Raw genomic sequence first — 15687 nt, 5'->3', positions numbered from 1 at the left:
CTTCTCAATAAATGCTATACATACAAAGTTTCACTTATAGTCTGTCATTTTTTCACATATTTAAGATTCAACACCAGTTTTGTGATTCTATCCCATGAGCCACAGAAATCCAAAGCACATGTTTGGAAGCAGCCTTGAGAAAATGACCAAATCCGAAAACCCCAGTATGACTAACAAGGGATTTCAGGGCTGGCGCAGAGTCCTTGCTGAAGCTCATACTTTTCAGTCCTCTTCCAGACTTGTTATTTCCGCTTGCCCACTTTCTCCAAGAAGACACAGCAGTTTCTTATAGGCGCTCCTGTTACAAACACACAAATACGCGTCATTTTCTAAAGAAGAAAAAGAAAGAAAACGCACGGAGCCATTGCAATTTTCTAGTTCGGCTCGTGACACTCTCCAAGATGTCTAGACAATTTAAAAATAGTTTATAGCCGTGAATACTGTCTGCATGGCTTTCAAGATATGATTCATGTGCGTCTTGCTCACCTCAGTGTTGTGTTCTTGCCCAGCCCTCGCTTGTGCTCCGTGTTTCTCAGACTCAGAGACAGGTTGGGGATGAGAGCTTGAACCACAGCGGGATCCAAGACAGCCACAGTTTCCAGGACGCTGTAGATCTGCCTGTCATAGACCCCCTCGTTCTCCTCCACAAATGACCTGGGAGAGGAGAGACAGAGAATTAATGCAGTATATACTTTGTTCATAGTTAAGTATAAAAAGGAAAATCTAATCATTTTCTTTAACTCTACAGGGTCAACTCCATTCAATTAAGTGTTATCGAAGCATAAGTAGCTCACAGGTTAAAGGTTGTAGAACCCAGGACCAGACAAATGAGATAAACTATAAAACATATGAACTTGAACCCATCTGAGAATATTGACTCCAAATATATTCAGTGCACAGCCCTTCTTACTTTATATATTAAACTGCTTCAGGCAATAAAGAGCTATGCAAATCTCTTACAGGTGTAGGCATTTATTGCTAGACATTATTGTCAATTACCGCAAGACAGTGATCATCTGCTCACACGGTCCCTCTGCAGATGCAGCAGCACAGCGCTCCACTACAAGCTGTAAGGCATCTGTGCTCGTCGTTCGCACTGAGAACACACCAAAAACACCAACAAAACTGAGATATGCAATTAGTCAGGCTCACAATGATAGTGGAACAATGGACAAAAGTTACTAATGAAGTGATTAGGGCGGCACAATTTCAGAGATGTGTAATTTGCCATTAATGCCAGTAGAAGCAATATTGTTATGACCAAGTTTTGTAAATTCAGCAATGTGTAAAATGATTTAAAATGTATGTATTATTCTTTCTAGTCATGTTGTTATCGTGCAGCCACTCTAGATGCAGTGCAACATTACCTTGGACTTCATTGACGAGCATCAAACTGCGGAGTATAGCGGGCAAAGGAAGAGTTAGAAGGGCTGGGTCTGTGTCTCGATTACGCCTCAAAAGCTCCAAAAGAAACATCAAAACTGACGCCAAACGTGGAGGTGGTGCGTAACCTTTGAACTGGAGGAAATTGTCACTGAGGGGGAAAAAAGCGAAGCAAAGTAAAATCACAGAAGCAAGATTAGGTCACAACTTCTGTACCAGTAACAGCAGCAGTGTCGAACTTACCATAGAACATCCAAAATAGTTCTCCGCAGCGCCGCACCCCGTGGGGTCGGGCTGGCCTCACATGCACCCAGGAGCACTGGGTGATTGGCAATGGCTCCGATAGAAGGAGATGCTGGAAGGAAATGGTTGAGATACCTGCGTGTAACAGACCGCAGCTGCTGCTTGAGGTAGGCACCCTGTGACTGGGACACACTAGACGCCACCGACAAACCCTATGAGAAGAAGCACCTGGTTTTAAGGTCATTGTTTGTGATTTATAGTGTACACACTGAACATATTTTTGTCTTGGTCCTAATTAGATGAGATATTGAGCACGAGTTTGCTCAAATTAGGACAAAACAGATTTTAAAAAAAGTTATAAAGTGGACTAAATTATGTCTATGCTGGGTGTTGTAAACATTTTTGATTCACTAACCTGTAGGTACAGTGGCAGGCTGTCCCTTAGTGCCCGGTCTTGCTGCATGACATTGTGTGGAAGGAGCAGTCCATCAACGATTCGAAACAACAGCTGCTGGGCTTTTGATGTGGCCAATAGGGGGCTCCAGTGCTTCACAATACAGCCTGGATCACAGAGAGAAGCCATAATGCTTAAAAGGAGCTGTATTATATGGCCAAAATTTAAAAAGAAAAAAGATCTGTGTCTATAAAGTGAAACATGGTCAACATACCAACGGCCCAGTAGGTGAGTTGCAAGGCTTCCGGGTTTTTGCTGACTAAAGATGGTTTAATGTGTTTGAATATGTCTCCTATGTAGTCCAGAGCTCGGGTGATCATGACTGAACGTTCAGAGAGGACTTGTATCCTGCTGTATGCAATACCTACAGACTGGAAAACAGTAAAAAAAAAAAAAAAACACATAAATAATATACATCAAATATGACATATTAATCAAGATTTTGAAACACTTTTTTTTTTAATTCTAACTTTTTAAAATCAATTATATCTAATCAAACGCCAAACCCACATAGTGTTTATTAGTTAAGGCTGCAACAAAAATGCAGTTTATGCTTGCCATGTAATTCTAATTGTTTGTGATTTACATTTCACACAGCACAGCTTGTAATTCTGATCAGATTTTGTGTAATACCTTTACAAATAGCTCCAAAGCTGCACTGGGCTCGGTCTTGTTGGCTGTGGGCTGCATTCCGGACTTCTGCAGTAGACAATCCACTTCAGGGAGCCTCAGTACAAGCCGGGTCAGCTCACACAACTGCTCGTCCACTGCTCTGGCTGAAACAATACAGATAAGACGCAATTAAGAGTTATACAACTAAATGCGAACAACAAACTTAGGAACTTAAGAATGCAAAGTTCACCTGTCCTGCTGTCAGTCCCATCTTGGTTCTTGTGAAGATGTTGTTGGAGCACACAACGAAACCAGGCCCTCACAGACAGACTTTGTCCAGAACCAGATCCAGAGCTCGACTCTCTGCTAAGAACTGCCACTACCTCACTGTATGGGACAGAAATCACTAGTTAGAACACAGATCACCTTTCACAGACCAACTTTCTATTTGTCTTTCTCAAGGTTGCCACAAGGAATCATCTGCATCCAAGTGTGCAAGGATTTGCAAGGTAACATTTTTACTCCAAAAGCCGTTCCTGGCTTGTGACCGCCGACTTTGATTTTACAGCAAACATAATGACAACAACATACTAATAAATGAACTTGCCCTTGATAGTAGATATTACGAGAAAAGGCCCAAGGCAAGAATGTAGTTTACACTATTCAGAGGTGAAATAATCATTCCAAGCACTCTACGATTTCATATAAATGTATTGTTTGATGTTGATTTATGTCACGGCCGGAAGCTCACCTTATAAATTAGATATTAGCAACAGTTTAAGTAGAATGAATGTAGTACTGACATGTTTCAGAACTTAAATGGGCTGAGTGTCCTTGTTGTGCCTTTAAATTCAGGTACAGCCTCTTCATATCACTCGGCAGCGCAGGCAGCGTCCTTTGAGCTTTCAGCACTCTCACTTCCAGTACCCTTGAGTGTGTTTTTAAGGATGCACTAGTTTCATATTCAGCTTAAGTATCACGCCCCACACATGAAGGAGGCTCACGATCTAAATAAATAATTAGATGCTTTCACTATACCGTTTGGACTGGCGTGGAAGTATTTTGTCAAGAGGTGTAAAGCAACGCGCTGGAGCTTGACAGCTGACAGGTAAAAAGGTGTACATCATCCCCATCTGCCTGGCCTGATGTTTCCCCTCGAGTGCAGTGGGGGAAAAAAAAGCTTATAAAGAAATAAAAAAAGAAAGATACCTGATTTGGAGAACATGGGGAAGGTAGCGGGTCACTAAAAGCGGGTGAACCATGTCGTCCCAGCCGAAGCACTGCATGATGGACTGGACTGGGCTGGGCTGAAGGTCCTGGGGAGCAGTACTAGGAAGGTCAAACGCCATTAACGTAAAACCTGCAGAGGAAACAGTATTTTATTGGCCTGAATTAAAATAAATAAATTAATGAAATGTACTGCACTAACTTTCAGTTCATAAACTCAACTCAAACAGCTCCTTTATTTCACTTTTCAACATGTAAAAAACACATTATTATCAGCATATTATTTTGTTGCATTGCGCTACAACTTTATTGATTTTATTTACTTAGGTTTGTCATAGCATGGTTGGATAAAGTTTATTTGAAAATCACATTCATTTCTATTACTTGCAGTCTTTAAGTTAGCACCGTTGCATCATGCTGCTGACATTCTAATGTGCATTTCTATTGCACTGTTAAAACCGACCTGCAGCTGCATCTGCAAGCTGAGCTGGAGGGGTCTGAGAGAGGCGCAGCCCGCGGAGAAAGGGGAAGAAGTGGGTCCACAGAGCAGAAGCGACCGCTAGGTGGCGCTCTTTCCCCATACTGGTGTGAGCAGGAGCCCAGGTCAGGTTAGATGCTAAATGGACACTGCGATGATGGACCCGCCTGGATGGACACAGAGACACAAAACACAAAGAGAAACAGATAAACAAATCTGGCCAATGCTAAACCCAAACACTGCCCTGTCTCTGGTGTACAACACTCCTCCCTCGACTTTCTCAAATCCTTTAGCTCCCCTGGTCCTCTCGCTCTTCTCCATGTGTTTTCCCTGTCTGCTCTCCTGGGGGATTACTGGGTGCGGCGGTGCGCGGTAGTGTGGAGGTGGGAAAGAGAGAGCAGGATATTATAGGCAAAGACTGGGGAGTAATGCTGATCCCTTGTACACAGACTATACTTTGGCTTTTTCTGGCTCATCCCTGGCTCGGGCCCCAGCCGCCACAGCAGCCCCACAGTGGTTGGCATTAGCCCAGATAAGCAGCTGAAGGAGCTGTAATCTCATTTAGACTGGAGATGATCCTCCTGTCCCCCCGTTTGGCCCAGATGGGGGTGCACAGCGCTGAGGTGTGCTGGGGAGAAAGAGGAGGAAAAGATACAGCGAGTAGCAAACCCCCTTTCAATCCAATCCATGTTACACCATGGTCTCTACACACATTCACGCACACACACTTCTCCGGCAGCGGTGCCTTCCCTTCCAGCAAGGTTGCATCTAATCCAGAGAGAGCTGAGACAATCGATTAGAGTCTGAATTCATTAGCCTTGTTACTGCTGCGGGATGGGCCTTTCACACCCATCAACCCTCATTGTACAAGGCATCGTCAGAGACCCCACTTAATCCTCCACTGCAGCGGCGTCGTAAAATGTGTACACACAACACGAGCAGAAGATGCCAAAACACCATTAGAAACACTTTAGCCCCATGCAGGAGAAAACACAGACTGAGACACTTCAAAGGCAAGGTAAAGCCGGGCCAACAGGATTCTACTGTGTTACTTTGATTAAAAAAAAAAAAAAAGTCATTTTTTTATTAATACTTGTTAAGAAGAAACACTAGCTTGATGAGATAAAATACAGTAATATATACACAGAGCTGGTTAGAAATCAAGTCAATTTACTGATGTACTGCACAAGAGTTTTTGAGGATCTGTACTTTTAGGATTTACTCTAATAGGATTTTTGTTGTGAACCAACTTTTACTCCACTACACCTAAAAGATAAATAATTCTACTTCAATTAGTTTCTATAAATAAGCTCAAAAGCTCAAAAGTAGAGAGTTTACTACGTATTCAGTAACGTTTAGATAAAGGTAAAATGTTTTAAACAACGTAGATGAGATGGACGGTTAGACCCGAACAGTAGGTGGCGCTGTGCAGATATGCAGTCAATGCCACTGCCTCATGACAAAAGATCTTAATATTTTACATCAAACACTTCAGTGCAATAACTCGCTAGTCCTGTCAATTTATTATTATTATTATTAAATAATAAATTGACAGAGCAGCTTTTACTGAATGTGGTTAAGGCAAGCATTATTGTCCTTGATACAAGATGAGAAACCAAGTTGCAAAGTAAAGATCGAGGGTTCTGAGCTGCTGTGAATGAGCCAGTATATCTGTCGATATATCTGTCTGTCCCACACCCAGATACTTGCAGAGAATGAGAAGGCCATATTCTACCAATGGAGCAGTTTTCAAAAACGATATACTCATTTAAGCAGGTGTCAGCTTCTCTGTCTCTGACTTACACAGAGCAATTCTATCCCTTTGCAGCACAGGAGACTTGGAACAGGCAGAGCATAGACAGCACAATACTTGAATTATTCTATGTTAATAACTGCATTATACACTCTACTATGAGGATAGGACAGATAGCAATATGAAAGGAGTTGACTGCATTGGACAACTACATAAATGGAACAAAGGTTAATTAAACAGTGGATTGTTCGAATCAAAATCAGATAGAGGTCGACCGAGATGGGCTTTTCTACGGCCGATGCCGATTTTTGGGGATTTTGATTGGCCGATGCCGATAGGCACCGCCGATATTTTGGGGCAATATTTTTGGCAGATTTAAAAAAAATCAAATGTGTTGTCTGTAATCCTGTGTATGACGCTTCTAAACTGTAGAAGCATCAGTGTTGAACAGTGACAGCAGGGGCCTCTTTATTAGGGGCGTAGGGCCGATTTATTCAGGACATTCATGTTTAAAAGGTACTTCAGAGGGAGCTAAAAGTTATAAGGAAAAGTCTGCAACATAAAATAATATAAAATTTAAAATACAATCTGAGCCTCAGATGTCTACAAACTTTTCTCAGCTCCCCTGAAGCCTAGGAGGTCTTTCCATGTAAAGAAACATGTATCAGCCGGCCGACATATCGACCTCTAATCAAGAATTATGCTTTTTTCCGGAGTATCTAAACCATTTTTGAAATGTGAGTGTTGTGGCAACACTACTGTACTGTACACCCTGAAAACAAGCTTCTCTCAGAAGTTACTCCTGATTTGACATGACCCTAAATTAACATTGTTCATTTTGCGCTCATGAAATTCTAATCATATTTTCCCCCAAATCTGTAGTTTAGCCGTCCTATAAAGTCAATGTTTTACTCTCCCTGTCTGCTGTTTTACTATTCAGTGCGGGCCATTTGGGAACGTGAGTCAAGTTACAAATGCTCAATGTCTTCAAAAACACAGCGTAAATAGTTCACAGCAAGGCTTTGTATTTTGCCAAACGAAAAAGATTGGGATTAATTGATTGTGTTGAAAACAGATCCACCAGGCCGTGCCAGTGCCAGCTCACCTCATCAACCTACGGCACCCAAAACCACCCACACCAAAGGATCATGGGAAGGAATAAGACGGAGGAATTAGACTCCAGGACTGGCTCCAGGACTAGCACCATGTGAGGGCCAACAGAGCAGGGTAGTGTAAGGTGCCTCTCTGCCTCTCCCTATCCTGCAATCATTTCCCTAATGTTATAATGTAATGCGGATTCGACGTGACTCTTAATAGACATAATGATGAAGAGGCAAAATTCACAGGCCACGTAATTACAGATTAATTGTGTCGCTGAAAAAGCTTAATCACAAAGAGATACTGAGAATCGCCAAAGTGAGGAATTATGTTTAATTTGGTGGGACGGATTGGACAGAGTGAGCGTGATATTTTTTTATTTGGCTAAATGGGTCAGTGTGGTCCGGGCCATTACGCACAGGGGACCCTGGGACGTTTCCTCTCCTGCTCCTCGGCCATTAATGTGCAAATGTGTGCCCTCCAACCCCGAGATCCGGGATGGGAAGTTTGGGAATTAGGCAAAGCTAACGAGGTAGCATGTTAAGGGACCCGCACAGAGAAATAAGAGTAGACTGAGGTTTCACTTTTGGTGTGTGGGAAGGTGGGGAGGTCAGTCTGAGAGCAGGCTGGAGAGGATGAATGCATACACAGAGAATTAAAGCAATCGCACACCTACATAAATCAGCCCACTTGGCTCTATAATGTCCTCATCTTAGCATATCAGCTCATTTATTAGCCTTTGTAAGCTGTAAGCATACCGGCTGCAATCAGTTTAATGCTGAGCAATTATTACACGACAACAGAGTACAGAACGAGAACCATTACAAACAACAGTAAGGCATAATTGTTCAACATATTTTCATATTACAACTTTTTTCATTCAACAAACCAACTTTTTTGAAAAATAATAGCTGCTGGAAACTAATCACCTTTTTCTTATGAGATACTTATCCAAAATTGTTACTATGTTATTATCTGTCTTTTTTTTTTCTTTTTTTTTCAGTAGTCTCAATACAGCAGATTTTAAACAAAGTGAGCACTTCTCTAGTTTACTGTTATTATTATTACGTATTTATCCATACCCTCCAAATAATAACAATTGTATGATAAAGGTACTCGATCTCGTCTGGACTGGAGATATGATTTGGATGTGCTTTAACTGTTTTGCAAAGGTTACTTTTTTGTTTTGTTCATATCATGCAAAAGGTTGCGTTCCCAAAGTTTCAAATGGCATCTATCTCTTTGCACGGAGGCCCCATGAACTTGATGTAACTGTAACCCACACCTGTGTCCCAAGACTGAACCCGTCCTGACGCCACACCGACAACCGTCTCTCAACGCACCTTCTGTCTCCTTGACAACCGGGGGCTCCATGCAGGACTCCGTAAACCAGAAACCCAACTCAGGGCCGCAACGGGGCAAACAGTCCTCCTCAGATCTTCAACACCACACAAGGGGGAGGAACAACTCTCGCCTTGTTGACCAAGAGCTGAAAGTTGCACCATCTATGATTCCCGTGCGGATTGCATTCAAGTGTCTCTAAATAAATTACAATACGGTGTGTAGTAAAATGGAGTGAAAATAGGGAGCAATCTAATGCTAATATGCTGGTTCGTTTAACTGCACTAGTGTGGCAACAGGCAAATAACTTTTCTCTAATCATTTCTGTGCACTCCCCGAAGCACAGTGCTGTTTGAAAACCTCATGGCGTGCGGGAAAAACATAACGCACAGCTTCTCATTGTTTAATCTTCACTTAATGTGAGACATGTTGACCCCCTGTTGATGCAGTGTTGCGTTCACTTGCACTTAATTGATACATGGCAAATAAAAAACCCAATTTGAGTATGTGCATATGATATGATAGTAATAATAAAGCTTTGTATGGCTGATACACATATTCAAGAAGATAAGTGTTGGAAACAGGGAAAATTGAGTTTCCTACCTGAGCTGGGCGAGGACTGTCTGCAGGAAGCCAAGGGCAGAGTTTAGGTCTGATTGGCGGCAGGCTGGCAGTAACCAGTCGAAACCTTCATTTAGTAGTTTATCTTCCGAGAGGCTCAGACTGGTGCTGGTCTCAAACACCTCCGCCACACCCTCAAGGTAAGAGCCCAGAGGACCCCACAGGGCCAGCTTACGGGACACCTCTGTGGTTTTATTGTAGAACTCTTTGGCAGTCTCATTAAAAGACGAGGCCAGCCAATTGGCCTGGGCCCCAACATCAAGCCCTCGCTCCTAAAAAACAAATAATGTAAGCAAAGCAGAGTACAAGCAATTTCAGAGAGAACACCATAAATCAAGACCAGTTGTTCATAAACTGCAGTTCAGATACAAATAGAAGTATGAAGGATTGTACTAGATTGTACTAGTGGTGTTACCCACTGACATTACTCATATCCATATTCGTCCACATTTATGTTTGATGAGACACGGTTAATTCGTCTGAATCCAGAATTGTAGTTGTGGTCATAGTTCGTTTGAAATCTAATGATCAATAAAGACATCCATGTTTACTGCAAACTTACACACCTGAAACAAAAGCAGTAAGGTCAGCTGACCCCTCCAGACCAGAGTACGATGTCCAGTGGGGCAATTGGATGGAAGGAAGTCAAGCAGCACACACGCTCTGCCGGCTACATCCTCCAGCTCTCCCTGCTTAGCCACCACAATGAACAGCAGCAGGAAGTTCATGAGGCCCGCCTCCGCTAGCTCTTGCATCTTCTTTGATGAGAACTTGGAATAAATTCTACAAAACACAGGGAAAGAAAATGAATGATGAAGCACAGACATGACATTTTATATGCTGAAGATACATTTTTCTTTAAATAATGCATTTTTGGAAAATTTGCGCTCATATTTGTTGAATTACCAAGAAATAGGAATGAACAAAACAAATATCTGAATGTCAATTTCGAGTGGTGACTAATTTAACTTTCCAAATCCACTACACCTCTCATCATGGGTCTCTCAGCTCTAGGCGCATGGCTGGACCACCCTGGCACCACGTGTGTATGCGTGTGTGGGTTAGACAGAAAGAAAAAGTGGGAAAGGGAGTAAGAATAGACAAACACCCAGCACGCTGTTAGATCCTGCGGGCACTGTGGAGAAATGCCTTTAAAGATCATGTTAAATGTCAGAGACACTCAGACACACAGCAGTAGGCGCTTGGTCCCTCTCTCTTCAGCCAAACCAATTTACTGCAACACCAGAGAGAGATCAATAAAACCCACATACACACATGGTTGGCCACACAACCAGCTTGCTGTTTGCTCGCCTGGCAGGAAAACACAGACCACTAAAGCACCCCACCCCTCCGCCCCAGCCCCAAACACAGATGCAGCCCACACAGGTGAGTGAAGCTGCTGTTCAGGTCAAAACACAAGCGGCAAGCATCCCGAGACAAACTCTGCGTAAGAAGTATGACTGATGTAAAGGAGTGGGAAACTGAGGAAGGAACTGCAAAAGACCAGGTTAACTCTAAAATCAGCTTAGTTACACCCACAAAGGACCAGAAAAACGAGGGCGGCCAAGCATGCAGTCAGAGTGAGCGTAGAGCAAGATTGAAATAGATGAGTCAATATGTAACATGGATATAAGCAGCACACTGAGCGAGCACTGGGGATTTTTGTATTCTCACAACCTGCCTGTCTGTTTATTCTGGACAGATTTTTTTCAGCAGGCGAGCAGATGCTTCTAACTTCCGGTGTTGGAGATCAACATGCTTGCAGTCGATCCCATTAAAGCGACCAATGCGGGTGTCCCATCGAGCCTGGCCAGGAGTGGGAACACTGCCGAAATGTTGAAGCAATACAGACAGCACGCCTCGCACCTCATAGAGGGAGGGGGTAGTGGTGATGGTTGTGGTGAGGGAGTACAGGGGGGGAAATCTGGACTGAACCCAGCCCGGTCTCAGTTGTGCCAGATTGCCCACCATCCCTCGTCTTCCCACCACCTAAGCTCCCCTCTCTATCCATGTTGGAAACCAACACAGCTTCGTTAAGGCGAATTAACCGCCACGCTCATTTGCTAATTAGCCCCCATGTCTGCAGAGCTACTGAGCACATTCCAGACAGAGGGAAGTCATTAGGCGGATTTATCTATGACTGCCTCTCTCTGGCACCCAGCCGGCCTGGGATGTGGGATGGTCCAGCGCAGCCCATAGTGCGTCCATCTTCTCTCTTTCTCTTCACAAAGACACAATCTTCCATGTCCCAACAGCCAGCAGCCCAGCACCTCGGTGGAAGCAGCTGCACAGTGTGAATAAATCTATGTGCATATCAGTAGCATGCTCCTTGGCTCTGGTCTGTGCTGAAGAGCAGGTGGTTGACTCCTGAGACACCTGCTTCACTAGGGGGCATGAGTAAATATCAAAGACACACTGGGAGGCTATAGTGCACCTGGCACACACATAAACAAGGCTGAAATTCATGACTGTGTGCAAACACATGCTGTGTGTATCCAGGTACACACAAACAGTACATTAGACACACCACCTGCAGATTGAGAGGAAAGCCCAGGCCTGATTACCAATGGATTCTCAGAGGACTCACTCCACAATGTACACTGCATTTTAGTTATAGAGTGTGATGAAGTGAACTTTAATGTGGAAGTCATAACTAGTAAACTACAAAGCCTTCAAGACTCATTCCAATCTTTACCTTCCTTTGATCTGCCTCTGAGGGGCTCCACCTGCTCGGTCCTGGGACAGGCACAGCGCCAGGATTCGGAGGAAGATGTGGAAGGAGTTGGCTGAGTGGTAAAGCTGGGTGTGTCCTGGAGAGTGAAGAGGAGAGGGACTACAGCAGCTCCGGGCTTGTTCCAGCAGAGCCAGGGGCGACTTACACAGAGCGCCCAGACCGGACACACCAAGCCATGGCACAGTGAATGAGCTGTTCTGAAAAAATATATCAGAAAGTGCACAAAGTTAAAAAAAAATATATCCATATTTAAGTAATTGTTTACTACCTTACAAACATAATTGAATGGTTTATGACTGACCAGTTTTTTGCTGTAGTAGTCCCACAGAGTAGAAACTGCTATTGTGCTGGGATCCCACAACATAGAAACAGTGAGACAGCAATGGACGTGCATTCGGATCTGGTCCTCTGCAACATTCCCCTAATTATTTAAAAACAGAGACACCCTTCTTTGTCAATAAAAGACATGAAACACATGAAAATGTATTTTTTTTGATTCAACACAAAATATTTTGTAATTATTGTTAACCTTTGGATTACAAGTGATTTTCAATAATTCCTCAATGAAAGTCCAGTTGTCTCCCATGTGTTTCTAGAACAAAAAGAAAAAAAATAGTCATAATTGTACAACAGTCAAATAATAACCTTTTGTCTCACCTCAATGTGGATTGCTCCACTACGACTGTATTGTCCTAAAAGTGCAGAGTGTGTAATCAGCCACCATGTGAATCCCAGAGGGTCTTTGCAGTGCGTGGGGAGTCCGTCGAACTGATCTGGGGTTGGTTTTCCCGTGACAAGAGGTCTCAATAATGAGTTCATATAGTTCCAGAAAGACTACAGAGAATTATTAGGTGGATTTCTTAGGAAAATGCTATTATGCAAATGAACATGTTGATCATGATGATGATCATTTTACCTGTGTGTGCAAAACTTTACTTCTGTTTTCTAGCAGATGCATGAGCAGGATCCATAACTCTTTAATACAGGGGCATGGGTAATGATGAATGTTAAGAGTCTCTGTAGGTCTCACCTAGATGTCAAAAATAATACTTGTGAATACATTTTAGAGATGTAGTTCCAGTGACTCTATCAAGAGGTATTATATCAAAATAAACAGACAATAAGTGGTTCAATTAGATCATAGTTTTATGTTTGTAAGTGCTTTGAGAAAGTTAGAGAAAATGCTTCAGTCCCTCAGAACATTAACAGGGAAAAAGTCTCATTAAAATGCAGCACAGCGTCCCTCACTAACAGTAACTCATAATGAGTTGCGGCCAGCCGCCTACCTTGCTGTATTTGCCCATGGCCAGACCAGTGAGGTCACACAGCAGAGAGCACAGGTGCTCTTCAAACAGACTGGTATCAGTCAGGTTTTCTCCTGTCAGGTTCACAAACTGGTGGGCGTACACCACCTGGCCTGGAGTGAAAAACAGTTAAATTAAAAACTTGTGTGGCTTTATGAGTCAGTTAGTAAAACACGAAGTTAGACGGTACAACTCAAAGTGTTAGTATTTTATATATAGTGATACTTAACTGTAAAAGAAAGAACAAACCTTGCATTTTTAGACCAAGCAGATGAAGTATCTCCAGTATAGACCAATGGATATCAAGGTGGAGGTGTAACAAATGCCAAGAGGGAGGAAAAATCTGCATAAAAAGCACAGAACCTCGTTGAGTGCGATGAAAAATGTTAATATATACATCCCCCGGCGGCTGTTTTGCTTAATGATGCCCAGTCACGGGTCAGTGCCATCTATTAATTACGAGTACCTTTCCTTGGTTCTGTATAGTGAAAGCACTCTGAATGTTGGCTGAAAGGTCTTTGAGGCGTCCTATGAGGAGAGCAATGCCAAACAGTTCTTCGAGAAGAGCAGAAGGGAACTGAGCCTCCACCTCTTCAAAGGGGTGCGAGGATCCTGCCTCTATAATGCTGGAGGGTTCAAGAAATCTAACCAAAAACATTTTTATTAGAACATCCGTCAAGCTAAATAATATAGTAGAATTATTGTCATGGAAGATAACTTACCTATGTAGAAATATTTTGATGTACTGAAGAAATGTCACACATTGCTTTTTGAGGTCTTCTGCCTCATAGTGAAGATTTCCAGCTTGACCTTGAACACATCATTTTGTTTCATAATTAGACAACAGAAACAACATCACTTAAAACATGCCCTGTATCTATACTGTAATGTAGTTCAAATATATTCTTGAAGCGGACAAAATTGACTTAACAATTTAAAAGATAGAAAAAACATAATGAAAACAATACAATTAGGAAACTGAAAATAAACTAATAAACTGACACTGGATTAGTGATCATATGAAGAGCGCTTGGATAAACTGAGAGTCACTGTAATTTCAACTTAACAATCAATGTTCTAGAGATCAGGATCGTGTCATCATATGGTGTCAAATTCTCATTTCATCAAAAGTAGTGTTCAATTGGAAGTGTTCTGATGCTCTAGATGCACTGTATTCACCACTGCTGAGTTTTTTTTTTACTCGTTATGGCTAGTGCAGCTTTAAAGAAAATGCTACCTGTTTGCAACAAATGCCCATTTTTGGTGTGCCATCCCGAAATGTTCCTGAGTGTCCATATCTTGACAGAAGTGAATTCAATATGTCTGATAGTGTTATATTAGCAATACACAAACTTACCAAAATCACGAGAGCTTGATTGCACCAAAGACTCCAATCTGTAAATTCTTTGTCTGAGGAAAAATATGTGATTATAGTAAATAAAGAATATTATTGTCAATAACATTCAAGACATGTAACTCTATATTTGAAAAGCAGTAAAAATGAGGATATATCGTGCCATTTGACTGAATTCAACTTTTTTTTTTCTTACCTGAAAAGGCCAAACAGGAGTTTAGTTGATTCCACTAAGGCAGTCTCTGTGACCCAGGGAAACCCAAAGATCTCAACAGTGTCAGTCTCATATTCTGAAGGGGCGGGATCAAGTCGCAGCAAAAGCCTGAGCGCATCATAGCATATTGTGAATTATGCTTTTCAGTTTAACTTTGTCAGTAATTAATTAAACATTAAACATGAAAATACAACGTGGGTTTTCACCTTTTCAGTGCACCTCTATAAACGTATCCGTCCGCGTGGAGAGTTCGTGCAGGGTCGTCTTTGGTTTCAGAGCAGCAAAAGCATGGTGGCTGTGTTGGGGGGAGCCCACACAGGCTGTCCGCTGCGAAGGGGGACACTGGTGGGGTCAGCGATTGACTGAAGTCGTCTGCCATGCCGCTCTACCAGTACCTGCTTAATCGAGAGACAGCTATAAAACAAAATACGATTCGCTAGCAACGATGCAAGTACAGTTTATGAGCGTAAGTGTCATCAAAACAATGTTACAGACCCTGAAGCATTGTCCACACATCGGCGACAAAATCGCATAAAATAACCGTATTAATCAACAATCCATCAACAATATACAACATTTACAGACCTTATTCTTTGTTCAAATCGTATATCTATTGCAGTAAAGTACTTCTAAGTACACAAAATTGAGCAAAGCTGCAAACAAGTCAGCTGTCTCTGTTGTTGTTTCCGTGTCTCCCGCGTATTCGCAACACGCATGCGCGCACCACATTCCTGCTCGCCGATTGGCTGAAAGTTTCTGAGTAGGCGTGTTCTTCCTGCCTCACAGAAAAAACATGTTTCCGCTATTTATTTTGTAGCAACATGGATGTGAACAATAATGACAATGCCTCAAATGCTCTCCCCCAAAATAA

At 42.5% G+C, this 15687-nt stretch overlaps 1 protein-coding gene across 1 annotated transcript; it reads right to left on the bottom strand.

The window, feature by feature from the left end:
- Window positions 1-6: 6 nt before the first annotated feature.
- Window positions 7-15546, bottom strand: mms22l (MMS22-like, DNA repair protein). Its single transcript, XM_079561764.1, has 26 exons — window positions 15312-15546; window positions 15023-15211; window positions 14799-14924; window positions 14606-14658; window positions 13971-14058; window positions 13715-13892; window positions 13498-13591; window positions 13231-13361; window positions 12861-12974; window positions 12602-12778; window positions 12474-12536; window positions 12246-12365; window positions 11906-12141; window positions 9777-9993; window positions 9193-9482; window positions 4383-4564; window positions 3902-4052; window positions 2943-3079; window positions 2714-2856; window positions 2295-2451; window positions 2042-2187; window positions 1627-1838; window positions 1368-1534; window positions 1000-1096; window positions 487-654; window positions 7-298 (listed from the first exon to the last, which is right to left on the bottom strand). The coding sequence occupies exons 2-26, from the start codon at window positions 15193-15195 to the stop codon at window positions 223-225; spliced, it is 3696 nt and encodes a 1231-aa protein (XP_079417890.1). The 5' UTR covers window positions 15196-15211; window positions 15312-15546; the 3' UTR covers window positions 7-222.
- Between the last annotated feature and the right edge of the window lie 141 nt (window positions 15547-15687).

The sequence above is a fragment of the Gobius niger genome, assembly GCF_951799975.1.
Source record: "Gobius niger genome assembly, chromosome: 8".
Taxonomy (NCBI): domain Eukaryota; kingdom Metazoa; phylum Chordata; class Actinopteri; order Gobiiformes; family Gobiidae; genus Gobius; species Gobius niger.
Note: the sequence above shows the minus strand (reverse complement) of the source record. Positions and strands in the feature narration are given on the sequence as shown.